The 27,162-nt window shown below is 39.7% G+C and overlaps 2 protein-coding genes across 7 annotated transcripts in view; both read left to right on the forward strand.

The window, feature by feature from the left end:
- LOC128072123 (uncharacterized oxidoreductase ZK1290.5-like) overlaps positions 1-20,685 on the forward strand; it is a 44,762-nt gene extending 24,077 nt beyond the window's left edge. For 2 of the 3 annotated variants that reach the window (XM_052665606.1, XM_052665605.1), the window contains exons 4-8: positions 5,413-5,504; positions 10,525-10,707; positions 11,231-11,290; positions 13,198-13,299; positions 19,014-19,332. In XM_052665606.1, coding sequence (XP_052521566.1) covers positions 5,413-5,504; positions 10,525-10,707; positions 11,231-11,290; positions 13,198-13,293 — 431 coding nt within the window. In that variant the 3' untranslated portion in view covers positions 13,294-13,299; positions 19,014-19,332. Of the gene's footprint in view, positions 1-5,412; positions 5,505-10,524; positions 10,708-11,230; positions 11,291-13,197; positions 13,300-19,013; positions 19,333-20,367 lie in introns of those variants that run through there. The other variant, XR_008202135.1, reaches the window with a different exon arrangement.
- A 10-nt stretch (positions 20,686-20,695) lies between these two features.
- Positions 20,696-26,940, forward strand: S1PR1 (sphingosine-1-phosphate receptor 1). 4 transcript variants are annotated; one of them, XM_052665577.1, is made up of 4 exons: positions 20,696-20,976; positions 21,072-21,168; positions 21,932-22,319; positions 24,167-26,940. In XM_052665577.1, the coding sequence occupies exon 4, from the start codon at positions 24,247-24,249 to the stop codon at positions 25,384-25,386; it is 1,140 nt and encodes a 379-aa protein (XP_052521537.1). In that variant the 5' UTR covers positions 20,696-20,976; positions 21,072-21,168; positions 21,932-22,319; positions 24,167-24,246; the 3' UTR covers positions 25,387-26,940. The 4 variants fall into 4 exon arrangements, with proteins under 4 accessions (XP_052521537.1, XP_052521534.1, XP_052521536.1 ...); XM_052665574.1 differs by having other exon boundaries at positions 20,696-21,168; XM_052665576.1 differs by having other exon boundaries at positions 20,696-21,168; positions 21,932-22,294.
- Positions 26,941-27,162: the final 222 nt, after the last annotated feature.

Here is a 27,162-nt window from a genome sequence, read left to right on the forward strand (position 1 = left end):
GACTTTTGTTTCCTCTCAATTTATCATGATTCAGAGGTGATCTGCAGGATGGAGTTGTAGTAGCCCGCAAGTTGCTTCAAGGCTGGTAATGCTCCTGTACTGGTTGTGATGGATAGGAAATGGGTCTTCTCATCACTTTTGCCACAATCTTCCTGTATGCAATTAGGCCAACCGTTGGTGTCTATCTGTGAAATGGGAGCAAGGCTTATATCATAGATTTAGAACTCAATTCTGACTGGATCTGTTTAAAACTCATCTACATTATTTGTGGAGGCTTCAGCTTGCACCCTGCTTGTGGGACACACTGAGCCTGCAGCATTCATTACTTTAGCAAGCTGTGCTGAAATCTGTGCTTTATGATTTCTGTAAGGAATGCTGTTTGCCTACGGAGGAATTCTTAACCTATATATCACAGAGGCTGTGGGCTTTTCCAACCTATGTAACCTCCTGTAATAAAGATACAGTTGCTACAGTTGACCTCTTGTGAAAAGTGGATCTTTGTGCTTTTATTCTGTGGCCTGAACAGGACATGTAACAGAACGGGCACTGTTCGTGCTGTGGGAATTTTCCTGTCTCTGACTGGTGAAGGGAGCAGGCAGGGGGAGGAAAATTGGCTCTGCAAATCCAGTGTCCAATTTTGTCGTTTACAGAAACTTCTTGACCTCAACTTTGTACAGCTAATGTTACAGAGAGTATTTAGAGGTTTGATAAATATTCTTGGGAAAGATAGGGCTAACTATTGCATTAAAATAGTGTTGTGATGCCAAGACTGTGTATTTATACTTCATTGCTGCAAGGCTAGCAGAATCACAGAATCATAGGGGCTGGAAGGGACCTTCAAACATCATTGTGTCCAGACTCCCTGCAAAGGCATCCAGGAATGCATCCAGGAGTGTCTTGACTGTCTCTAGAGAAGGAGAGTCCACAACCTCCCTGGGCAGCCTGTTCCAGTGCTCCGTCACCCGCACTGTGAAGAAGTTCCTTTGCGTATCGATGTGGAACTTGCTGTGCTCCAGCAGCAGTGTCCATAGAACTCCGCTTAAGTTGATGTTACGCTAAGTAAAAGAAAAAATATCCAGTCACTTTCTAGGTTGCCTTTAAAAATGCTTTATACTTAACTACTTGTGAACCACTCTAATAGAAAGGCTGGGAGTAACACTGTGGTAAAATTACCTGTATGGTGGAGGCCAAGTTTACAATGTGCATGATGGAGAAGACCTTACTTCTCTTCCTTCTGATATGTTTTCTAATGTGTCGTTCAGAGTCAGAGTAATTCTGCAAACTGGCTGAAAATTTCTGTTCTACCATTGTGCACTGGTCAGTCAATTATTAGCAGTTGTAGAAGCATCATCGTTGCCTTGAAGTCTGTGCATAGTCACAGAGCAGGGCAAAGCCTCACTAAGACTTACTAGCTAACAGGGATTTGCATACTTGTTGCTTATTGCATCTCAGTTTGTCAAAATCTTCTATGGGCTAAACCACTCATTTCCCCAAAAGCACGTGAGGAGGATACTTTCTCTCCCTGAATCACTTTCTAAATAAGGCAGTATATCTTTCAGAAAGGTACTTTCTAGAGAGGGTTGCAGCTAGTGCATTCTAAGCTTTTATCCCAGAAAAGTTGAACTTTCAGGGATAAAAGTTCCCTGAACTTTCAGGGAACTTTTATATTGAACAAGTTGACTTCCAGACAATCTGCTGACTGAAATGTATTTCAACACAATGCCTGCTTAGAAGATGTATTTATTTTGCCTAATTTCTGGAGCGTTCTGGTGCTTTTGAGACCTGTTACACAAACTGTTATTGGTCTCCACTTTCAGCAAAACTGGATGTATTAGTGCACATGTGCAAATATTTTCATATATGCAAGGGTGCATTTACACTTAATTCTCTGGTAAACTAACCTTATTTTTTCACCTTTTCTTGTTCACATAAAGGGGGCTCTAATACAAATTGTACTCTACAAATTTTGTAGCATACTCGTAAAAATCTTTACATCTTAAAGGCTTAGCTGATATAAATACATTCTAGCCCTTCTTGCTTTCTTTGTTATGTCTTACCAGCACCTTGTTCCTGTCAGGGAAAGGCTGAGATGAGAGGGAACCTGCTACACTACTTGAATGTTCCCGTAAGTGAGAGCAATCTTCAGCTGCTTCTTCCAAATCTTAGCATTTTTGTGGTGCCTGAGCAAAGCACAGTAATTACAAGGAAATCTGCTACCTATTCTTAAGTATTTTGAGGTACTGAAAGAACTATTGCATACAACTGAGTTTCTCAGGGTGTATAATTTTTTTTGTTGTTACAGTGCTGATGTAATCATTTCATGGATCCTGTTTGTTATACATTGTTACAGGTAATGGGTTTAGATCTTCATTTTTGTGCCCATCCTTTTCTAGTTCTTCATTAGAATCATAAAATAGAATAGTTAATGTTGGAAAAAAACACTGAGATCATCTAGTCCAACCATTAATCCATCCCCATTCATAATAATTAAACCACCAAGTGCCAGTTGTGAAAATAATTCTCTATAATGTCGTTCTCTGAAGCAGTCTTTCCCAGATTTGGACAAGTTAGGGCAAAAATGGTGGTATTCATTCAGCTGGATGGAAACAATTCTCTGAAGTAAAATCTATTGCTTGTTGGTTGAAATCTGGACTTTGCATTTTTCAGGCGATTCCATTGTTTCAAATTCATGCTTCCAGCGTGCATTGAAATAAAGTTTTTAATACAGTCGGACTTTAATAGTTTTCATATTTATTGCATTTCATTTTGTAATTTAATATCAAAGCTAAAGCACTTCAATTTTCCTGTATAAGACTGTAACCAATTGCAAAATAATGAAGTTGAAATGAAGGGTTCTAATTTTACCAAAACAAAATACCTAGGTTTAATGAATGTGAAATGGTTCAATCGTTATCCCTTTAAAAGGTGGGAAAGTGCTGTTTCCACAAAAATATGAAAATTCTAGTCATTATTGTTCTGTTCTGTGGGGAAAATATTCATTTTTCTTGGCAGTTTGGAATTTAGCCTTTGCAACTAATCATAGAAGTGTCTTAATATCGGTTTTAGTAAGTGTAGCTAAGATTCGAAACAAAGCATTACTGATACAAAATTTCTTGATGAGAACTCTAGCCAAAAACCTACAGTGAATGCAAAGAGTGTATGAGACAGATAACTCAGAGTCAGCTGGAAGCAAAACGTCTTAAAAAATACTGTAAGGAAAAAAAAAAAGCTATGATTTTTTTTGTGGGAATGGACAAGTTTAGTAAGAGCTTTTATCTTTTATCTAAGAGATTTTTTGTTATAATTCTGCCTGAAATAAAAGCTTTGTTCTTAAGGGCAAATTGAAAGCATGCTTTTTTACCTCCTTAGCTTTCAACAATAGTGTATAATATTTTGGTTCACCATTGTATTAAAAATGTAAATGTTTTTCTCACTTCTCTGTCAAAATAATTTATTAATATTGACGCTGCAGGGTAATTTGTCAGTACAAATCAAAAGCTTGGATTTTCCCCTTCTGGCAGATTACATACAGATTATATAAATTGCTGTAATGCAGACTGTAACTTAATTATTTTATGCATCTTGAACAGTGTTCATTTCTGCGAGTGATAGCTGCCTAGTATGTAGTTGCTCATGTATTTTTTCTCCTTTTTGTATTCTACAAAGGAAAACGCATTTAAAAAGCAATGGTATGTATGCATGGTATTGCTGCTGTGCAATAAGTCTGTCTGCTTTCACTGCTAAAATACGTGAAAACAGAACAGTCAAATTGCCTGTATTTGTATGTGGTGGTGCAAATTTTATTGTTAAGGGTTTTAACGTTGTGTTTTTAACAACTAGCAGTAAACTGTAACTTTACCTATAACTGTGCTTACTGTAATTGCTTTACTTACATAATTTCATAGGATAAGCCTAGAAAAAATTATTTATTTTGCTTACATAAATCTAACCTTTTGATTTTTAAAAATGCCAACAACTCACCAGTAACTAGTGTGTTATTTTCTAATACATAAAACACGTACACATCTTCTGAATGGTTTCCTAACTAACATTTAGGAATAGTTATATATTTTCCTCCAGTGTTTTCATTAACTTCATTCTGGATCAAGCAGAATTCCTCCTTTTTTTGTATTCCCACATTTCAGTTACATTAATAGTCGCTTTTTGTGCATCTGTATTTGAACTTCCGTATCAAGGCAACTCCATGTACTTCCCTGCTGACCTCAAAACAGGGCAATTCTAACTGCAGGATAAAGAGAATTTTGGTCCAGAAATCTTTCCTTTCACATGAAGTGCCTGAAGTTAGCCAATGACTATAACTTTTGGCTTAATTCCTTTCTTTTTGTGGATACAGATATTTGTACACGAGAGGACACGCGTAAAGACATGGTGTGCATTGTGTATATAATCGGCTGGGAGCAGAATTTGATGGGACTCCTGTGTGCACACAACTTGAGGCAGAGTTGCAGATTGAAATGTGAATTCAGTCAGTAAATTCATTTACTAAGGAATTGAGTCTGATTAATAGTCTGCAGAATCTGCAGCCTAAGGAAACCGCTGCTAGCCTGGTTGCACATGGTTTCCCTATGAGCTGTGTTTAGTGCAGAAGAGGATCAACATGTCAAAGAGTAGTCAGGTTTGAAGTGTGGTAGCAGGCCTGTTCTGGGAGTTGTACTTTATCATACTTGGGGTTTGAAGGGAGGTGTCTGACTTCAGAACTGTCAACACTTAATTCACATGCATGCACGTTTAGAGTTTATTTAAAAAAAAAAAAAAAAAGCCTTTAGAACACTCATACCGTTGTATTTTGATTGGCATGTCAGGTTGAGAAACCTGGCTGTTCTAATTCTACTGCACATTCTACTTCCTACACATTTTAACTTCTTGGTTCTTGTTAGTTATTACTTCAAGTTTTTATTCTGAGTTTTATGTAACATCTCAGTAAAAAGCTAGTAGAATAAAAGCAGGGTTATGTAGTTCATTTGAATTGTGTGTCCTTGTGTTTTGTTGCTCACACCTTATTAGTCTTCTGCAAAATGTTCCACTTTTCTTTAGTTTTGGCAGGCTGTTCAGAACACCATTTCCTTCTTTTCATTCTGGTGAGATCCAATTGTTCTTTGCTTACACTGCAGGAGCCTTTCCCAGAATTTAGCCCAGAGTTTTTATACACTGGGGAGTTTCCAGTGTGTTTAGATTATAAAATGATTTCCTAGTGTGACTGACAGAACCATGCTTTCAGATAATGCTGTCAAAGTACATTTTGGTGGTGTTTCTCTGTGTAACGTTGCACTGTTTTGCTGTACTGAAATGATCTGTACAAATAGTTTTGTCATTTGAAAGTGATATTTTTCAAGCAATCCTCCCAAGCAGAATCATCCCAAAACTTTTTTTTTTTCCTGTTCCTCTTGTTAGGTGTGTGTAGATCAATTGGCGTCAGCAACTTTCTTATCAGTCATCTTGAGCAACTACAGGAAGACTGTCTGGTTACCCCACATGTTAATCAGGTGAGTGGAGAAATAGACTTAAGAATCTAGTTATGGTTTTGGGTTAATAACCCACTCCTCCCCATCCTGGTGCCTGGAAGACTAAACATAACTAGCCTTACTCCTGCAATTTCCTCTCTTTCATTTCTATACATGCATTGTAAACCACTCAGGAAGGCAATTTGAACTGGGGAAAAAAAATTCTTCATCCTTTCATTCCCCCGTGTTCTCCCAGCTAGTTGTCAGTGATTGGTTTTAAGGCCCAAACAAATGCTTAGTGCCTCAGTTTTTGATGATAAAGCAGTTGAGGAAAAAATTCAAGTAGCACTAAACATTTAGTGTCTCCAGAGTAAACAAAGTTTTGGAGATCCTGTGCTTGAATACTAAGTATAATTTCTCAAAGCAACACTGAGGTGATACTGTATCCATGTACCATGTACTGGTACATTTGCTCTCTCTTCAGTGAGGAGATACACTAAATTGTCACCAAGTATGAGCAGACTTCCAGGACACTGACAGCTGTTCCAATTCCTACCACTTGCTGCTAGTGAAAGTGCACTTCTGCTAACATAGAACAGGGAACTGGAATGGCTGAGGTACAGACACATGCTTTTTCCTTTTCAGCAGGTGTAGAGGCTTTTTTGGCAGGTTTTTATTGTGTGAAGTTAGAAACAGGCATAAAAGGATTGCTCAGAGTGTGACAGAACATCTCTACTTTTTGTTGATCACTAGACAGAAGGCTAAAGGACAATTGTGAGTAATGTAAAATATACTTAAAAAGAAGGAAAATACTAAAGTTCAGTTATTCAAAATAAATCAGGCACCAGGTTGTGCCTGTTAAAGAATGGGTGAATTTGCCAAGGTTCAGTTGTGTCATCTTTTCAGAAATATACCTCTTCAAACCTTACTTTGGAGCTTGGCAGACATTGTTGCTGTGTTAAATAAGAGTAGCTTTTCAGTGTCCCACCAAATCACTACAGATTAAAATGTATAATTATGGAATTGTTTTGCAAATTTCCTCTTACCCACAGTGTCAGCGTTACCAGTCTCATTGCTAACAGAAGTTACTTCTTGATGGGGTCCTTTGTTTTGTGGCTGAAAGAGGAGTCAAAAAGTTGAAACCGTAGTGGTTCTGAAAGATTAGTGTTGAGTGTTTGTGTCTGTGCCCAGGACTATTCCATTTATCCCTCTGTATTTAAGTAGTCATTTTTTTTAAAGTAGTGCACAGCACGTCCAAATAAAAAATGTCTGTACTGCTGCAAACTGCTCCACTCCTAGCACTTTCATTATAGCATTAATTGTCAATTGTCAGGGCTATGGAATCTTCAAAAGAATATTTAGTGCTGTTCCTTGCTCAGTGTTGGAACTTGTTGCTGAGTCTGATGAAGAGATCACTGAAGCACTATAGAGGCAAGTGCTATAATTAATTCCAAATTAATTGCCCAGTATTTGTGATACCAAAGAACTTTGCTGTGTACACTCACAAGATAGCCTACTCTTTCAGTGAACTTATTTTTAAATACAAAACATTTGCAAGCAATGATGACATTGAAATTCTAAGTATTTAAAGCATAAATGAAGGAAAATCACTTCTGTTTAGCTATTTTAAATTATCATAAAGAATTTAGGATATTTGTGCAATTCCAACAGTTCTTATGGTATTAAAACTGAAAGTTATTTGTCTGTGAAGAGAAGTAAGTAGGAAGACAGGAGAAATGAAGTTGTGTGTTTGACTTTTGCTGTCTTTATGTACCAGGTGGTAAGCAGTGTTTCTGTTATACCAATTGAGTTGTAAGCAGTGCTGCTTCTTGGTTCCTGAAAAAAAAACCAACGCACTATCGTGATGTTCTTTACCAAAGTAGGAAAGACCAGCCTTTTCAAGACTAAATATTTTCTGATAATGAGCATGCAGCCTACTACTAAAAGTACTGTCAAATGTTCTATGCTAAGTATTTCATTCTAACAGTGAAGAATGAAACAAGATACAGGTTTGTGTTGCAGGATTTGTAGTTGACTTGGTGTACATTTAATGCAATAAATACACTGAAACAAGATGGATCCTCTCCAAATTCTGTGCAAAGGTGCTCATCAGTATTTTTTTATTTTTTTTTTTTTACTTCCATGGAAGTTCAGTTAGCTGTGGTATGATCTCAGAAATGCTTAAATATTGTTAATGTCACCATTGACATTAAGCCATAATATGTAAATTTGTACGAGGTAGACATGCATTTTAGGATTTGATGATATGATTTTCAGGCATTTGTATATAAACTCACTTGAACTGTTCCTTTATGAAGAAAACTCAATTCTGGGCTGAAATTTCACTTTTTTAAAGGAAAAATAATTTTTAGTCTATACATTCTGCTTGAGAAGCTGGCTGGAATCCAGATGCAGGTAAAGATCCACATGAAAAGATCTGCAGCGGTGTGGAATGAGTAAGGGTTGTGTTCTGTCACATGGACCTTACTGAGAGTCTAGGTCCCTGCATCAGGATTGCTGTTAGGCTTAACTTTTCTCCCTTTGCAGCATGACTGTCATAAAAAATCTGTGCTTTTTTTTGCAGTGCCCTGGTGGCTGACTAAATTGCAGCTGTGAAGAGTTCAGTAATGTGAACTGCAAACTCTTTTATTAAATAGGACGGATTATACACACAAATCCCTCTGGGTAGAGTGCCAGAATAGATCAAGATCTTTCTCTAAGCTACTTGATGGGCATCCCTTGCCTGAGAAGTTTGGTGACTGAAATAGCAAGGGTGGGGCAGGCCAGGAAGTAGGAATTATTATTTTGAGGGGAAGCACATGCTGGCCCCCCGCCCTATGTCTCCTCTGCCTCAGGATGCTGGTGCCTTGCATTCAGATGCTGCTAGAATCTTCCAGAAAGGTTTCAAATTAAAAAAACAAAACAAAACAAAACAGAAGTAATTATTTCATTTCATGCACTTGATTATTTTAGTCACACTTTTAAGAAGAAAAATACTTGCAGTACACAACAGAGAGTGACAAAAAAGCGTGACAGAATTCAGTGCATGAAATGTGGAAGTCTCATCAGTGAAAGGCACAAAGTAAAACGATCCCATGTATGTTCCCGTGGTTGTTGCTGTAAAGCCTACTTGAGAAACAGGGAACATCTCAATGTACTGTTATGGTTTTAAATCTTAAGGTACAGCCTGGAACTGTTCTGCTTTGAACCCATATTAGACAAATGACTAAATCTTGACTGCATGTGTATTAGCAGTAAGTGCTGAATAACTCACCTGATGCTATAGAGATGCTTCAGGTTTTTCAGCATTTATCTGTAGGAAAAAAAAAAGTATTTAGTATTTTCAAGGCTGTAGTATTTATTGCACTTAGTGCAGAGAACCTCTCTAAAAATACTTATTTCTGCTTAAATAACTGAGTAATACACCCTCTAGCCAGTACTTAACAAGTTTTTAATTAGATCCCAATAGTCATGATGTGTTAATGCATTTGAAGACACTGTGTATCTATATCTAATTACCAGTGTAAAATGATACTTACCTGGAAGAGTACCTGGTGTTGCTCTGAGATGCTCAGTCTTACAGTTCAGTCACGTAAGGAACTAGTAGATTAGGCTTGCTTTGGGTTTTGTTAATCAGTGTTTTGAAAGGAACTGCTTGCTCATTCTTTTTTTCCCCTCAGTTTTGCGTAATAAACGATGAGAATATTTTCTAGTCAGCTCAGCTGCAAACGAGTGAGTAACTGTATGACCTAAACACCAGTCTTTTAAATATAAACATGAAATACAAAGGCTACTCGGAGGTCAAGAAACATCAAAGGTTGAAGACATGGATGTGTCTGCTGCTTGAACCTTGTTCCTGAGTCCACCTAGTAATTTAGATCATAGCAGCGTTAGGCTGACTCAGCCCAGCCTTCCAGGGGCACGTTTTTTTCTTAGTCTATGTTGAATGACTGCCAGCCTATTGTTCTGCCTATTGTTGTCTGAAAAGACAACATGTACTAAAGATGAGAAACAGGATATGTTCATTTGTCCCTTTTGTGGCAGAAGAAATTTTCCAGATTCCATGTGTTGAGTTAATTGTTCAGGAGAGTACTTTTCTTCAAAATGCTCAAGAACTAGATCACTGGAACAGTGGTGACAGCTGCTGAGCCAAAGCCACATCACATGATTATGTATTTTATTATTTAAAATCAATGCCACCCACTTTCATCTGAGTGCAGAGGAAGGTATGTTTCTTACAGTGTATAAGCTGTGAAATATTTTTTAAGGAGTAAGGGACTGCTATTACAGAGGTTTGGTTTTGGCTTTTATTAAAAACCCAGAAAGTGACTTGAGATTCTTACTTTCTAATAACTTTTTTTTCCAGTAGATGCCCTTGTAGCTTGTTGCTTTTCTTCTCTTAGCTGGTTCTTGGCAATTTGTGATCTTCCTTCCTACCAAGGATCTCCTGCACAGTTCATTCCGCAGCATGACTCCTTCCTCCATATGTTGGTGACACCGCTTATGGAATACAGGATTTTCCCTGTGTAGTCTATGCCAACACACTGCTTCAGAGGTCAGGCCCTCATCCTAGACAAATTCTTTTGGTTTGTGTCTTGTAAAAGGAGGCTCCACCTCCTCTTCTTGCCTGTGCAACTCAAAAAAGATCATTAGTCAAGAGGTAATTAAGGCAGTCTTTTTGGGGAAGAGTATCAAATTGCCCATAAAAATGACCTGATTCCCAGTATGCGTTTGCGTGTATTTCTCAAACACTGAGCAGAACAGGAGTACAGATCCAACTGCAGGTAGGGAAGATAACTGCTCCAAATACCTTGTTTCCGGGGTAAACATAAAATGCATAGCAAACTACTGTGCCAATTAATGGCAAAATGTTTTGAGTGGATTATTATCCTTCACGTCTTCTAAAACTAATTGCTTCCATATATGTCCCATTAGAAGTAACTTCACTCATGTTGCATTTTTAAAGCAAGAGGGCAAAAATATTTTCATTTATCAATGACAATGTTTTCTGCTATATGTACTTAGAAGGTTTTTACTAAAAGCTTTTTTCTGTTTGCCTAAGGTTGAATATCACCCTTTCCAAAGACCTCAGGAGCTGGTGGACTATTGTAGGAGCAGAGAGATTGTTTTTGAAGGATACTGTCCTCTAGCTAAAGGGGAAGCACTCACTCATCCTAGTATCATTCAGCTGGCAAAGAAATATGGCAAAACTCCGGCACAGATTTGCATACGCTGGAGTATACAGGTAATGGAGGGTGGGAATAAAAACCTCTCTCAGAAGAAAAAAAAAAAAAAAGCGTATAGTGGGTTTTGTACCAGAATAAACCAGAATATATACTGCATTTTTTTTTGCCTTTAGTATGTTGATCTGTGATCTAACTGTGCTGTGCAGAAAGATGTATTACACAAAACAAGGCACTACTTTAGACATGAAAATAATCTGATTGTAGAGAATGAAAGGAATTGGTAATAGATGTTTTTAAACTAAATTTTAAAAACAGTAAGGAGTATTGTTTTGATTTCTCTTACTCAACACAAAGTGCTAAGCAGTGAAATAATATATTGAAGTAATTTAAACGATATAATCTGTGTTGGCAGTTAACGCACTGCATACAACTGCAATTACAAAAGGCCTATGGAAATGGCAGTGTCCTCTGAAAAATGAGAGGAAAACCTGAGAAGGCATGAGGAATATCTGAAAGGATTTGCAGAGAGATTTTCTTTGAAATTATGTAAACTTCAATAATGACAAGAATTATGTTTTCCAGAATGGAATTGTGACTATTCCGAAGTCCACAAGAGCAGAAAGGATACAGGAGAATTGCAAGGTAGGATTTGGTTACACACTGAAGTCCAATTGATGTCTGAACTGTTTTTAGAATTTGGGTTTACCTGCCCATTGTCCTGTAGTTAGGGCATATCATTCATCAATGTCAGAAATCAATTGGAGATTTGATCAGTATGTACAAGAAAGATATCCGCAGACTTCCTGGATGCTGAATACTGGACAGTCAACTTTCGTCATTGAGCTTTTGTTATGAATATTTTTATCTATTACTGATTTATTGTAGAAAATCGTGGACTGGCTGTGGTAGGTTCACGGATCAAAATGAAGCAATGTGTGTGCTATGCATAGTACAAAGACATGATATGAAAGCTACAAAACTCCTTTGGAGATATCCCATATACTTCTGAAGGAAGTTGCAATCCTATCAGGGTTGACTCTTCCCCTACCTTCTTGCACTGACTTGCTGAGAAGGGCCCAACATGCAGGGGGTGCACAAAGAAGTGGGAAAGGAATGAGGATTAGCAGTATCTCCTGTCCCCTCCCTTTTTTTTCTCTCTCTCTTTATACTAAACGTTTTTAATTAGCTTCCTCCTCATTTCTGTAATATGAAAGCTTTCTCGAGGGGGAGAGGGGTGGGGGAAAACCATAAGCACATAAAACCGTAAACACCTAAAACCATAAACACATTGTTCTTCTGCAGGTCTGTTAGGAGTATGAACTGTTTGGCAAATTGGGATAAAACTTAGCAAGAAGACAGCAACCTTCTGACTCTGGCTGAATTCACTGTATGCTTTAAGTGTGAATTCCCACACATGCAGTGAGGCTTTCTCCTGGTGGCTGTGTCTGCTTATGTAGCTCCTGCTCTGACTGTTTATTCTGACATCCATGCTGTGACTGTGGTACAAGCACAGATGTTTGTGGCACTGTGCTGTGAACCAAATCAGAGAGAATAAACAAGAATTTCTTCTTCTTTTATATTCTTTTTTCTCCTCCAGTACTTTAAATCCAGATTAATTATATGTTTTACAGAGTTGACTTTATGACCCCACCAATTCATTTAATGCAACTGAGGGATTGTATTGCAGGAAAACTCAAATCATAGAGGAGAGAGACAGGGAATTGCTCCAGCCCCGTGTGCCAATGTGTTGGTATAAGTCTCTACGATTTCTAGTCAAAATGGGGGAAGAGGGACCTCAGTGAGCCCCTGAGCATATAACATATAGTATTTATAGCTCTGTGATTTGTCTGTGGGTAAGGTTGGAAAAGGTTTTGAGGACCGAAGTTTAATTACAAGGAGCAGGCAGCAATTGCTGGATAATGCAGGATGGGGGGGAGCTCATTTGTAAGCAGTTCAGTCGCTGCAGGATCTTTTCATGATGGAGCAACTGAAAGCAAATTCAGTTCTGAAGTGATATTGTCCCAGTAATACAACTGCTAGGAGAACACTGTCACCATCATGCATGTTGCAGATCTCACCACAGGAGAAGCCTGTGGCTATAAGAACCTGTACATGAAGACAGATGGCTGCTTTCAAGTTAGTATCAGTACTAAAAAACTGTAGAACTGTGTCTTCTTCTGTATTAATTGGCCCATATTAAAGCCTTTGGTTTGATAGCTTTGTGAAAGTACTAATACCTTCTAATAACTCTCCTTGGCAGAAGAGACCTTAGATACTACTATTTTCTTGGACCCTTGCTTGAGGCCAGGGTGTTGCAAAAACCAACTACAAATGAAAGTGAGTCACAAAAAGAGTAAAGGAGCCCAGTGGAGCCTATCATTCTCATGGAGAATGATGTTTGTCTATGACAAAATTTAAAAATAATTTCCAGAAGATTAGAATTAGATATATGTATTACCTTCAAACTTAAATGAGTCTTGTTTTAAATGATAGAAATGCTACTGATGGTCTCTGTGTTCATAGTGTTAACTACATATGCATTCCCACAGGTGTTTGATTTTACAATAGCAGAAGATGATGTTGAAATTCTAAATGGAATGCACGATGGGAGACATGTTTCCTGGGACCCAAGCCTTATTGTGTGAATGAAGGTTTGAACTTTTTTCTTTGTCAGTGATCAGTGAGTCACACCATGTAATTTAAATTAAGTGAAGGTTGCAATAAGAATATAATTGTGAGCTTAATGTCTGATATTAATGATAACGCTTCTGAAATCCTTAAGAGTGATAACAGATAAGATTTTTTAAGGGTAGTGTTTGTGTACTGAGATCTTAAATCTGCATATAAAATCTTGATCCATAATTCAGTGAAGACTATGCAAAACCCTCTGTTAATGACATCACCTTGCCTCAGGCCAGTAAAGCAAGAACATAAGGAGATATCACTTCTTTGAAATGCTGCCTGTTAGCATGTGGTACAGGTGTTAGCTGTAAATTAATTTTTCAGGTACTTTGTTAGAAGGTTGCAGTATACACAGAAGAAAAAGCTGAGTGGAAAAAAATGTTAATACCACTATTATAGTGTTTATAGTGCGCAGTACACTGTGTAAAGCTCCATCAAGAATATGATCTCACTGCAATAAGCAATATATTAACATCACAGGAAAGAATTTGGTATGTCTTATTGCCTGATAATTACATTGACCTAGAGAGTTCTATGCATGTTATTTACAAGCCTGTAGTTGTAACAAAGTAAGAATACCTCGAGAAAAATCTGTGTACTACCTGCATGGGTAAGAGTTGAGCAGGAACTAGAGTAAGAACCAGAGGCATCTTTGTTGTTATGGACCGTTTTCTCTGACCGGAAATTCTACAGTTTCATTCTCACTAAAAATGAAAACTAGCTTGTCTGTCACTTTTCATTTGTCTAGGAGATTTCATTAACAGACTGTTCTCTGATTTTGTTATAAAATACATATGTGTGTAAAGAGAATTAGGTACGGGTGTATGTGGTTTACACATCTGTTCTAAGAAGAACGTCTGCTAAGTATTTTGTCCACTTGAGCTTCTAGTCACATTGGTTTGATATTTTAAGAGTTCCTGTGTCTAGAAAGGTATGGAAAGTCTGACCATGATTTATATTGTGAGTGAACTTCCTGAGGCAGTTTTCCCAGTGCTGTTCTGCTTTAGTCATATTGTGAAACAAAGGTCCTTACTTTTTATCAAGAAATGGCTTACAACAGGCATGTACCCAAGCCTGCAGTGTTTTTCTTCAAATCAGAGCTGCTACACAGCTTGGCTGAGATACAGACAAACTTACTGTTTACCAACGAATGGTAAACTTTTCAGAGAAAAATTGTCTGAATTTGCCTCTTGAATCATTATTGTATTAGTTATTACTTAAAAAAAGCCCAACAAGACACTGCAGAATAAGCTGGCCTCACTGATACCTGTACAACATGTTCTTACAGAAAAGATGCTCTGCTTACACAGTCAGGTTCACACATAGATGAAGCTAAAGGCTACAATGAGAGTGGCTTTATGGTTCCATCTGTCAAAGAGAATGTGTTCTTGCTTTTGCAACAGCTTTTGCTAGGAAGTCAAGCCAGAATTATCTCTATCTAGATAATTTTACCTAAACAGTACAATGAGTAATGAGAAGAATAATCAAATAAAAACAGTATTACTATATAAGTATACTTGTTAAGGAGCAGTTTCAATCTGATCCTTTTATGTTCAGACTTGATTATTGTTATTTCAGGATTATTGTTATTTCCCAGGATTTTTATTGATTTATTGTAAGCTATTCTACTGATTTCTTTGATACCAGGTAGTTGTTTTAGAACTTGAGCAGAGTTTAGGTATGACAATGTACAGAATGTAACTGGACGTACTACAAGCTATTGAAGTGCTAGGGCTCAGTTGATCCATGTTATCTTCTAGGTGTGGTGTGCTCTTTTGCATGTTGTGCCATCACTGATCCCCATTGTTTTCTGCCAGAAGCTATAACTCCTCCAGGAGGCTGGAATGCTGTTATCTCCTGTGTGCTTGAAATGTATCATTAGAGCTTCTTCCTTTGACTACAGCTTCACAAATCTTAGGCTTAGTTAATTTAGGAGCATTTAGCAAATTCTCATTCAGTTTTGTTCATATTGCTGAAAGGACAGTCTCGGTGGACTGATATTTCATGCTCCTCTATACAACTACATTGACATTAAAGATGATGATAACAGTTTTCTTTTTAAGCAAAAGCTGCTACAGAATAAGACCATGAAACATCACGTAAATGAACATTTCTGAAGTACTGCCAACTTTGATAACAGTGTAGATAACGAATAAAAAATTGGAAAGTGAACAGTAGTGAGATTTAAGGGTAGGAGTGAGGAATAATTTTCTCTAACAGAAGCAAAATCTATCCAACTGTAGAGATATAAAAGCGTGGAACACAAGATGAGGTAGGTTAACTCCATTTTTTTTCTTTCTAAGTTTCTTCTTTGTTTAGTACCCTGGAGGTATTCATGTTTGAAAGGTGGGTTTGTTTGTTTGTTTTTTAAGCTCAGAATTCATCCCTAGTGTGTATTCTTCAAGTGATACCATTCCTATTCATCCCCAGGGCTGAAATTCCTCCTTTTGTCTGTACATGCATAAGGCATGTTTTCTCCAGAGAGAGAACTTTTACCTTCATACAATGACCATTTTTTAGATACAGCAGCGCATGTATTTTATCACTGCAACTACCATCTTGACAGCAGGAAGAGGGAAATATATCTGAAAATTGAAGGCCCTTTTTCTTCTGTAATATGTACATTTTTTACAGTTGTGACTGATTGAGGCAATCCTCTCTAGTTGAGATAAACAACTATTTAAAATAAGATAACAATTTATCAGTATTATCTACCTAAGTGCAGTCAGCCTTCTTAGCAGGAGCACCGTAACTGTTAATAGAAGGTGTTCTGGTTTCAGCTGGAATAGAGTTAGTTTTCTTCCTAGCAGCTGCATGGTGCTTTGTTTTGGATCTAGGATGAGAATGAAGTCGATAACACTCTGATGTTTTAGTTGTTGCTGGGCAGTGCTTACACTAAGTCAAGGACTTGTTGGTTCTCACACTGCCCTGCCAGAAAAAGCTGCAGGGGCACAAGGAGCTGGGAGGGACGCAGCCAGGACAGCTGACCAAAGGGATGTCCTGTACCGTGTGGCATGGTGATGAATGAGAAGACTGAGGGTGTTGGCTGTGGGTCTGCTCTGCTCAGGGACTGGCTGGGCACCAGTCGCTGGTGGTGAGCAACTGCATTGTGCGCCGCTTCTTTTGAATATCTTTGAACACTGTTACTACATTTTAGTAATATGAGAATATATTACTGTATTTTCCCTTTCTTTTCTGTCCTATCAATCTGTCTTTGGTAAAACTCATGAGTTTTACCTTTTCTCCCATCCCATGGCTGGGCAGTGAGTGAAAGGGCCTGATGGTGCTGAGCTGCCTGCTGGGTTAAACTGCAACAGAGGAGAACTCTTTTAAACAAACAAGGAAAGGAAAAAAATAAACGGGAAGTTGGTGGAAGGGTGAGGCCATTTTGTATGCAGCCAAGTAGCTTTGGTCTGGCTGAGTGGCTCCATCTGTAATTTTCTAGCCTGTTTCTGAATTGTCTTTTATGTCTCTGATTATTAAGGCACCTCACAATGTTAAATTGGAAAGTGATGGCAGTGATTTTAAGTGTGTGCTTCAGGATTTTGTTTTTATCAGGGTGCAGAAGTGTTTCTGCTGTACTTGTCCCCCCAGAATACATTATTCTTTCAATTAGCACATGCAGTAAAGAAACAGCAACACTGGTAAGCTCACAGAGCCACTAAGCCAAGTAAGTTGCATTAGTATCTGCATCTCTTTTTGTGCTGTGTTTGACACCAGATGATTTTCTTGACAAAATAGCAATAGGACATTGAGAGGAAAGCTGATGTTAACTTTACAAGATTAAAAGGGACAAAAGAGGAGTAGCTCTTGCTGATACTAACTGAACGCAAACAGTACTGTCTGTCCACAGTGCCACATTGTTGCCAGAGCTTTGGAGCTCAGAGGAACACATCTCTGACTACAGAGAGTTGGGTATAAGCAACAGAAAAGCCAACCTTGCTGTGTTGGGAGTCATTTTTTATACTTCTTTATACTTGCCTTTTGGCACTTTTTGCAGCCTCAAACAAGATGTCTGTGCTTCTGAAAGGAGACGTCAAGTATTTGCACTGCCTTAAAGTCAGCCTAAGCCATGCTTCTGGTATAGTTGATGCAGTCTTCGTCCTTAATCAATGCTTATTTGTCTACAGTGTCACACAGGGCTAATTACCAGGACATTAGAGGATAGTAGTAACTTTCTGTAAGGGCCTACTCACTGAAAAAGGAGGAGGAGTGTAAAGTCTTAAATGAATTTAAATCAGTGATTCTGACCCTGTTTCCATTTGTCTATTACCATTGCTAACTCATGGTAGACGTGGCCAACATTATGTGGTACTTCTTTAAGCAACCTTGCACAGATTCACTTGTGCCAAATCTCAGTACACAGTTACCCAGGATTCATCTTCTGTGATCTCTGTATGGGCTTTGTCTACCAGAGCCCTTTGAGAACTATTCTCTAGTTTGAAATACCAGAAAGAAATTCAAGAGCAAGTTAGTAAGGATATCGTCCTATTAATGATTGCTCTATTTTTATTTTTATTTTTTTTCCTGTGGCAAAATATATTTCCAGGAATTTTTATATGAGATTTCAGGATGAGAATCCTGGTATAATGATTTACTGTGAAGTTCCTATCTTGTCTGTGAAACTGGGAAGGGGACCAGGGAAATGTTAAAATTATTCTATTTCCTGGTAACAAAAAGAGCCAGGATTGTTGTGTTGTTTTGGTTTTGTTTACTCTGTGAATTCGTTCTTCCCAAATGGTTCTCCTGGACTAATCCCATTGAGTACCCATAAGATGCTGCTGCCAAGATGACTTTGTGGTAAAATGCTGGCTTGGGTTCAGGGTGAGGTTGGTAAAAGACTGAACTGTGAGTGTCATACATCCACTGTGGTATAAATTGACTTTCTTGATGATCAAATAAGAAAGACCATTTTGTATTATATTTATATAATATGTGTATATTAAGGAAACAGCAAGTATCTATTCTTTTTATCTCAAGTTTTTGAGATTTTTGCATGATCGTCATGAACACTGTATAAACCAGGGGCAAGTTCCATTGAATAATTTGGAAAATTATCATGAGTGGTTTGGTTTTATTTTTCTGCTTTTCTCCACTATTATCAATCAGTAATATTTGAAATCTGCCCAAAATCTGCTTATTTTTCAGCCAGAACATCTGTTCCTTCAGAATAGCATGTTCAGTTGTATTATCTTGACCATTAAATCTTTAGTTTGTCCCAGCAAAAAATATATAGCAGGATTTTACTTGGTTGATCTGTTTTACTGGAATAAAAAAATAAATTGCAGAATTTTTTTTGAATGCTGAAGTATAGTTTCATTACTCTGTCACTCCAACTACATTTTAATACATATGGAAAAAAATATGTATGATGTTAGATACATCAGTGTCTTGGGATTTTGTGGTAATAGTGAAGTGGTAAAGTAATCTTTAAGTGCAATGATTACCAACGACTTCAAGTCTTTTTGCTTGGGATTAAGCTTTACCTAATGATCTGGAAGTAAAATATGAATTCTCACAAATGAATATGTCAAACTTTTAAAAATATTGGTAAGTGGTTTGAAAACAAACTTTTAAAATTATGGAATGCTATTACTTAACACATATGTGCTTCTCACTTTGTAGTGTTCTCACTGTCTGCTTTTTTTTGTTGTTGCTGTTGTTTGCTTGTTTCCAAACCCAGGCTTCGATTTTAATCTGAGCGAAGAAGATGTGGAATTGTTGAACATCATGAATATCAACAGAAAATAAATGGATAAATGGATTGTGGAAAGCATAGCTTAAAAACGGATTGTTTCCAGCTTCAGAAGTGGTGAACTTAAAATTTAATTCATTTTAAACTGAAGGATAAGTTGTTGGATACTCGAAGTATCTAGTCAACACCAATTAACAATCAAAATTGGTAATACTAACTTGTGTTTACTATCATGTTGACCATCTAATGAAATCATTTTGTATTCTGTTTTTGTTGCTTCTTGCAGATACAAATATGCTTACTTAAAGTGTTTTGTCTGTTTTCTCAGAGCTGTCTGGCATGTTCTTCCAGTGTGGGTTAAGCTATATCAAAATATTATAATTAAGTTGCTTTACCTGCATGTACATAATTTAAGGTGCTATTTTAACCCCTTGGAGCAAGTTAGTTGTGCTTTGTTCTCTGGCAGATTTTGTGAAGTATTAGTTACTTCAAGATGCAGATGGGAGCAGGCTACAATGTGCAGAACGTGTGTAACTGTTTGGGTGACTAACAGAAATTGGAGCGAGTCGGTACTTTTGTCTCTATGACAATTAGTACTTGTCATTTCTACCTGCACTTTATGTGAGTACTGTCACCGGTGCTTCATCTCCTAGTTCTGAGAAGTTACCTGGCTTTGAGGTGAAACTTACAGAGCTGAAAGTAGCATATAGATATCCTAATTCAGAAGATTGTCTGCACTGCTTTAGAAACAGTTGTGTAATGTTATGTTTGAGGTGATTCTGACCAAGCTTGCTTCACGGTATCAGAGATGGTATAAAGATGGCCTTGCTTTCATACTCTGTACTAAATTTATGCCACATTATCTTCATTCAGATTAATAATTCAGTTATGATATTTCTATAGGAGTCATAATCTCAGCGTGCAGGTGTTAGGCCATGTAGTAATAATAGCATTCTCTTCTCAGTTGTATGATGTAAACATTTACAAATGTATCCAAAATAGAGTATTTTGTTCCAGCTGTGCATCAAAACTCTGGATCTGTTGTAATGCCTTACTTCTTACATTGTTTCTTCAATTTCCTCTAGTCAGGGGAACATGGGGGATTCTGCTGCCCACTCTTTGTGCTTCCTTAGTGAGCAAAACTATTCCATTCCGAGGATCTCCATTCTTGACCTGGCACACCACAGAGGAATGCCTGTGTTTTGTGGTCTAAGCTATGTCAGGGTGAATAAAAGGACTTTCTGCATGGATAGATTAAGATTTTTGAAAGTGCATAAGGGTGTTGTGTTGGGGAAAAATGCTTTTGAAATCTGTCTTGTGGGGATTTCTTGTCTCTTTTCAGGATGGGTGATGGTCACACACTCATCTGTTGCAATTGTGAGTCGTCCTGGTGCCAGCACTGTGAGAGTGCTATCTTCTGCTGGTATCAGAGGCTGCTGACACAGGCTTTGGGAATAGCCCTACTGCATTTTTCTGCAAGACAGCATTGTTTCCTTTTCCTCAATTAACAGTTACCAGGATTAATGCTGGAGATTATTTCATTGATAAGTTTTTTTATTTATTTTCAGGCTCTTTACTTTGTATTTCTTTTTAAATGATCTCTTCATAAAGTACTCTGAAATTCCCAGTGTTGTTCCCCATGCCGGTGGGATGAGTCTGCCACCGCAAATTGTGTAATTTGTGAAGGATCATATCAGTACCTTTTCTTGGGACTGATTAGTCTGTCAGATGTGCACGCACAGCTTTGTTGTTTCATTGTCATAAAATGATCAGTTTGACTTGCATCAGATTGTTGTGTGATTTGGGTTAAGACACTGAAACTAAATGTATGGAGATTCCTCGGGGTTATCCTATCACCACTGCCCTGCGAAACAGCCAGGATTCTGGAGTGCCCACTGCACTGAGTTCCTGTAGTTTCACAAGAACACTGCTTATCACAGGCAGCCAGTGGGTATGTAAAACAAGACTTTTTGTTCATCAAAGAAACTTAAGTATAATAGAGTATGTATTCATTATGTTGTCCCATCTCCTTTTCTCTGACTGTAGACATTCTCAGTTTTCAAAGGCGTTATATACCCTGGATTTCTTTTATATGTTTCGTGGAAGTGCAAGTTTCCTTCACATTGGATCTGGCAGATGGAAGGTATTGAGACAAGAATTCTGGCTCAGTTGATTGGGATGAAGTATAATCCTGGCATAAATCTCCTCAATGAGCATCTATCAATGTGCTTTTGTTAGAGTTGGTTGGAACAGCTGGAATTTACCTGTTTGTGTGATTCAGTCCATGCAAGGAGGCTAAAATCTGTGCAGCTGAACCTCATGAATCTGCATGAATTGAGGTTTTACACGGCCCTCAGAGCAAAATCAGCTGCTTTTGCCTGGAAAGGAGAAAGTGCTATTTCAGCATCCTTACTGCTACGTGTCAACATGGCTACAGATGTGTGTGATCGTCTAATTTTAACAGTGCTTTTTGTAATACAGATGCTCAGCTGTTCGGAGTCAAACTGAAATTGCCGAGCCATTTCACACAACCTCTGACAAATAATTTGCTGGACATCACTTCTTTGGGCTGCAGCCCTCTCAGCTGCTTTACCAATAACTCAAACATGAAAGCTTGTACATCTGGCTGTTGAAACCCTGAGTCACTCTGTCCTTTAATTAAAGCGTGTTCCTTTATTATTTCCCTCTTGCTTAAAATTATGAGAGAAAAATTTCATAGAGGAGAGTGCCTAACAAATGTGCTTTTATTTAATATTTTCTATAGATTAGCTAAGTAAGGGGAAAGCTTTGCAGTATCTAGGGTATGTCGGGCAGTTGCAGGGGATGCATATGTCAACCTCGAGCATGATTTATCTTGCATGCCTTTTCTGACAGTTGTAATTTAACGGCTGTACTTTTTCCTCCAGGCTCTCAGGAGGCTGAACATCTTTTCAAGTTTCTAGCTTGGTGGTGGAGAGTCGACGTCTGTTTGCCAGTGTAATTTATTGAGTCATTCTGGGAGAGGCGTGGAGCAACTGAAGCATGAGGATTCACATAAATGTGAGAAGAGGGGGACTCTTCCCAGGGCAGCACTGCCCTTGTCTCTTTCAGAGGAGAGCTGCTTCCCTGTAATGACTGCTGCTGCTCACTGAGATGTGTGGGGCCGTGGACTAAGAGACTGATACGTTGTGCTCTGATCCATTGTGCTATTATTTTGCATTTCAATTTGGAGTTAAAAAGAACAAAGTAAGAAAGGAGGAGGAAAATTTCTGCACTAAAAGCAATTCAAGGTAACCAAGAATCACGTACACTGAGGTGTGTGCTTTTGGAGGAGTTACAAAACTCATTTCTTTCTCAGTCTTTATATAATGGCACTGCTACTGTTGTTTAAAAAAAAAAATTGAAACTTATTTCTCTTTACAAAACCCTTTTGAATTCTCTGAACATTCAGAGATGTTTTGTGTTTTTTTTTTGTTTTGTTTTGTTTTTTTTTTTTTTTTTTTTTTTTTTTATGTTGAAAACCCAATAAATAGTGGTGTTCAAGGTGGCAAGGGGCATAAAATGATCCCTCACCCAGGGGCGAGTGCTGGCATCAGTCGGTGCAGAGCCCCGTTCCGTGTGGCTGTGCCGCTGCAGCCAGGTTCCCCAGGGCGCAAAGGGCGTCGGTGCCACCTCACGCTGGCCGGGCCCTGCGTGTCCCCATTTTAGCCCCAAACTCGGCCAGGTGGGAAGACTGAGAAAGCACCATCAGCGCTTTCCTTAGATGTTGGTCAAGCGTCCGTCAGGCGCCGGGCCGGGGCACGAGGCGCGTCCTCTGGGCCGTCGGTCCATGCTGAGCCACTCCGGCTGCGGAGCGGGGCAGACGGCAGCATGGGCAGGGCGGGAGCTGGACCGCGACGCTGCCTCCCCGGGCAGACGTCCCGTGGGACGGAACGGGCTGGGACTGAGCGGCGGCTCGGCCGGTCCCGCCCCCTTTGGGCCCGCCTCGTCGGCCCCTCTCTCGCCCGCAGCCGCGGGCTCTATAAAGGCGTGCAGGTCCCGCGGGCGGAGAGCTCGTACGTGGGGAGGAGTTAAAGAAGAAGTGTGGGGAGCCTCCGCCTCAGGAACATTAAAACTGCCGAGCCCCGGCCGGCCGCTGGAGTCGCTGGACGGCACTCACGATGCGGAGGCTGCATGCGGGCGGCGCGGCGCGGCTGAGCGAGGTACGGCGCGGAGCGGGAAGGGGGGCTTCGGGCGGCCGCGCTGCGGGGCTGCGGCGAGCGGCAGCCGGGAGCGGGGCGGCAGCCGAGCGCGGAGCTGTGCCGCCGGACTCGCCCCTCCGGCTTTGCTCCTCGTAGGCTGTAATTTGATGGCTCTGAACGCTCTTCTCCTGCCTGATTTCGCACCTTAAATTCCTTTTAAATGTCTACTAGAAAGTGCCCGTACGTAAAAGGAGTGCCCTCTACATCTGCATTCCTTAATCGTATTCGTTTTCAAAGCGTACGATGCTAACTATTTGCAACACAAAGTTCTTTTTTTCCTTTCCTTTGTGTCAGACCCACAGAACAGGTTGCTGTGCGGGCTATTTACTTGTTTCAACTTCTCCCAGCTCCCTAGCGCATGCCCCTACTGCTCGGCCGGGGCACCTCTCCTGTTTACAGCTCTGGATGCTCTCTTGCACATGGCTGAATTACCTTCAGCACAGTAAATTGCTTCCCGGCCCCTCCCGAAACGTGTTCAGACTTTCAGAACAGAAGCGAATCGAGCTCTCCTGTCGAGTAATTTCTTTGCAGGCTTCTGTGCGTCTGCAGTTAAAGCAAGTCAAGCCCATTTCCCTTTCTAAATCCCTGTTGTGTGTGCGCTGTTTCCTGCTGAAGAGTAAGTTAGGCTGGACCCTGCTGCTGAACAGCTTTCAGGTCTTTCACGCTGGAAGAAGTCCAGCAGTGCGGTCTCTGCTGACTCCAGCTTTACCTGCGCAGGTAAAGTTGTCTTACTGGCTTTAGCTATTTAGTATGCCTAACTATCTTTTAAGCATATCGTAACAGATGCATAAAACTGCCTTTTCTGTGATTGCACTTGTGATTCTGACAAACAATCAAATCAGCAGATCATCTTGGAACTTTTCTAGTTTGTTACGTGCTTTTTTGCCACCCCCTAACACAGGCTTTGCCTCTTGTTCTCAGGACTGCTGCTTGTGAGCGTGTGCAGGAGCGCTGGGAGCTGCGGGGCCGCCACGGGTTTGTGCTGCGTGTCTGTTGGCACCATGAGCTCCGGCACCACCGCCCCAGTGAGGGTGGTCAGCAGCCTCGCCAACACCGACGTCAACTATGTCATCAAAGAGCACTATAATTACACGGGAAAGCTAAATGAGAATGCGGACAGTGGAATAAAAGTGACGTCGGTGGTTTTTATCATCATTTGCTGCTTTATAATCTTAGAGAACATTTTTGTCTTGCTCACCATCTGGAAAACCAAGAAATTTCACAGACCGATGTACTATTTCATTGGGAACCTGGCTCTTTCAGACTTGCTGGCTGGCGTGGCTTACACCGCCAACCTCCTGCTCTCCGGACACAAAACTTACAGCCTCACTCCTTCCCAGTGGTTCGTAAGGGAGGGCAGCATGTTTGTCGCCTTGTCAGCTTCTGTGTTCAGCTTGTTGGCCATCGCCATTGAGAGATACATCACCATGCTGAAAATGAAGCTCCACAACGGCAGCAACAGCTTCCGCTCTTTCCTTCTGATCAGTGCCTGCTGGGTTATCTCTGTGATACTCGGAGGACTCCCGATCATGGGCTGGAACTGCATCAGCCTCTTGTCAAACTGCTCCACAGTGCTGCCACTCTACCACAAGCACTATATTCTCTTTTGCACCACAGTTTTCACAGGCCTGTTGCTATCTATTGTTGTCCTCTATTGCAGGATCTACTCCATGGTGAGGACTAGGAGCCGGAGGCTGACATTTCGAAAAAACATTACCAAAGCTACCAGGAGCTCAGAAAAGTCACTAGCCTTGCTCAAGACAGTGATCATAGTCCTGAGTGCCTTCATTGCTTGCTGGGCTCCCTTGTTCATCCTGCTTTTACTGGATGTGGGCTGTAGAGTGAAGACTTGCCCGATCCTGTATAAAGCAGAGTATTTCTTAGTGCTGGCTGTGCTCAATTCAGCCACGAACCCTATCATCTACACCTTAACTAACAAAGAAATGCGAAGGGCTTTCATCAAGATTCTGTGCTGCTGCAAATGTCCCCCCACAGACTCGGGGACTAAATTCAAGAGGCCAATCATCGGAGGGATGGAGTTCAGCCGGAGTAAGTCCGACAATTCCTCCCACCCACAGAAGGAGGAAGGCGACCGTCCTGAAACCATCATGTCTTCAGGCAACGTTACCTCATCTTCTTAAGGAGTGACCGTGGAGGTGTTTAGAGCCTTCCTCTGAAACTGGGAGCCGAGGCACCTCCTGCTCGCTGCAGCAGTGCTGGGCTGAGGAGCGAGTAGCATTAGTTCTAACGAGGCCAATGGTGCACTTGCGAGGCTGGAGTTCAAGAAATGGGACACGCTGTTCTGGCTTGAAAATCCATTTCCCCGGAGCATGTTTTGTCTTTGCATTGGGGCAGCTCAGGATTGTCAGGCGCATTCATATCCTGAGATCTCCTTAGTAACTCTGAAAGACTGATGCCTTGGGGAAGTGATGCCTGGTGTGTGCAAGAGAATGAGAGTTGGGGAAGAGGCAAAGGGAGAATGAATCTTTTTTTTTCTTTTTTTTTGCCCTGTGAGAAGAATGTGAAGTTATTTTTCCTTTACTTGCAGCAAACCACTGACACAAAGCTCTTTCTGTACTGGGTTTAGTGATGGCTCGTATAGTTGGTCAGAAGTGTTTGTTTAACACATAACAAGGAAAGAGATCGTGCAGGTATAATTTATACCACAGGCAGCCATAATTTGACATCACCTTCCAGAGCTTTTAGTTAAATAATAAGGTTTTATTTGCAGAGTCCAAAGCTGTTGGAGTTTTATTTAGCAAGATCATAGCTGTGAATTTTTGTTGGTGGTCCATATTACATTTGAAGACCAAGAGCAGGCTCTGTAATTACACTCACTTAAACAGTTCCATGACTGTATCAGATTTCATGGAATCACTCAGAGCAGCATTTGGCCCCATGCGTTGTTTGCCATGTTGTTATATAGCATTAAATAAACTGCATTATTGTGACAAAATGCGAGGTGGAACTGAAAGTCACCTCATAAAGATGACAGAGAGTAAATCTACTAGAATAAAATGCTGTTGGCAGCAGCAGGATTTTTACTGAGGTAAAAAGAGCTAAAAACTGAAGGCAAAGGTTAGTGTCAGGTGACAAAGGCAAAAAGTAAAGATTGGTTTCATCGCCTGAAAAGAAAGCCTTGAGTTTCAGAAACGTAAGATTTCAAGTGAAATGACTATAGATAAATGCACTTCCATAACAAAATGCAACACATTTTGGCACATTTTATTAATGTTCATAATTGCAGGAAATCTGTTTGTATTCTATCACTTCGTGGCTTCATGGGAGAAGTGCCTGTCATTAAAATGAATGTATTTGTTTTACAGTATCGTTTTGACTTCTCTGGTTTTCTAACCTGTGCTAATGGGGTTGAATGTGTACAATGTAAATAAGTTAATGAGATACAGGAGTCTTCGCACCTAGAGTATTACTATAACAAAAGTGGTATATCTGGGATAGCTGAGAGCAACTGACTGATTGACAGTTACGGACAACTCCTAGAAGTGGTATTTTGTAAAAAAAAATAAAATAAAAATTATTGCTTTTGTAGTAAAATTTCCAGTGCAATTAAATTGTTTTTTGTTTTTTTTTTTCTGGTTTAAAAAATAGTATTTAATATGTTTCTGACTTCTGTTGTTCAATTTGCACATAGCTTTATTGACTTCTAAACATTAATAAACTGATTTTTGTAAAGATTCTGTTATCACAGTACTGGTACTTTGGTACTGCTGTGGGGATTTGGCACTGGGTGTGGTAATGTTGATGGAAGTTGTTGACAGAACTCATGGAAATGATTCCTTGGTTTCAGTACCATCTGGATTAAGCTATTTTTGTGGATGTCTTTCTGGTTGGTGGAGACCTAAGATGCATGCTGCCACTGGCAAGGTCATGTAAGATACAAAATGAATTCTATACTG

This window comes from Tympanuchus pallidicinctus, unplaced genomic scaffold (assembly GCF_026119805.1).
Source record: "Tympanuchus pallidicinctus isolate F22 unplaced genomic scaffold, pur_lepc_1.0 scaffold7, whole genome shotgun sequence".
NCBI lineage: Eukaryota > Metazoa > Chordata > Aves > Galliformes > Phasianidae > Tympanuchus > Tympanuchus pallidicinctus.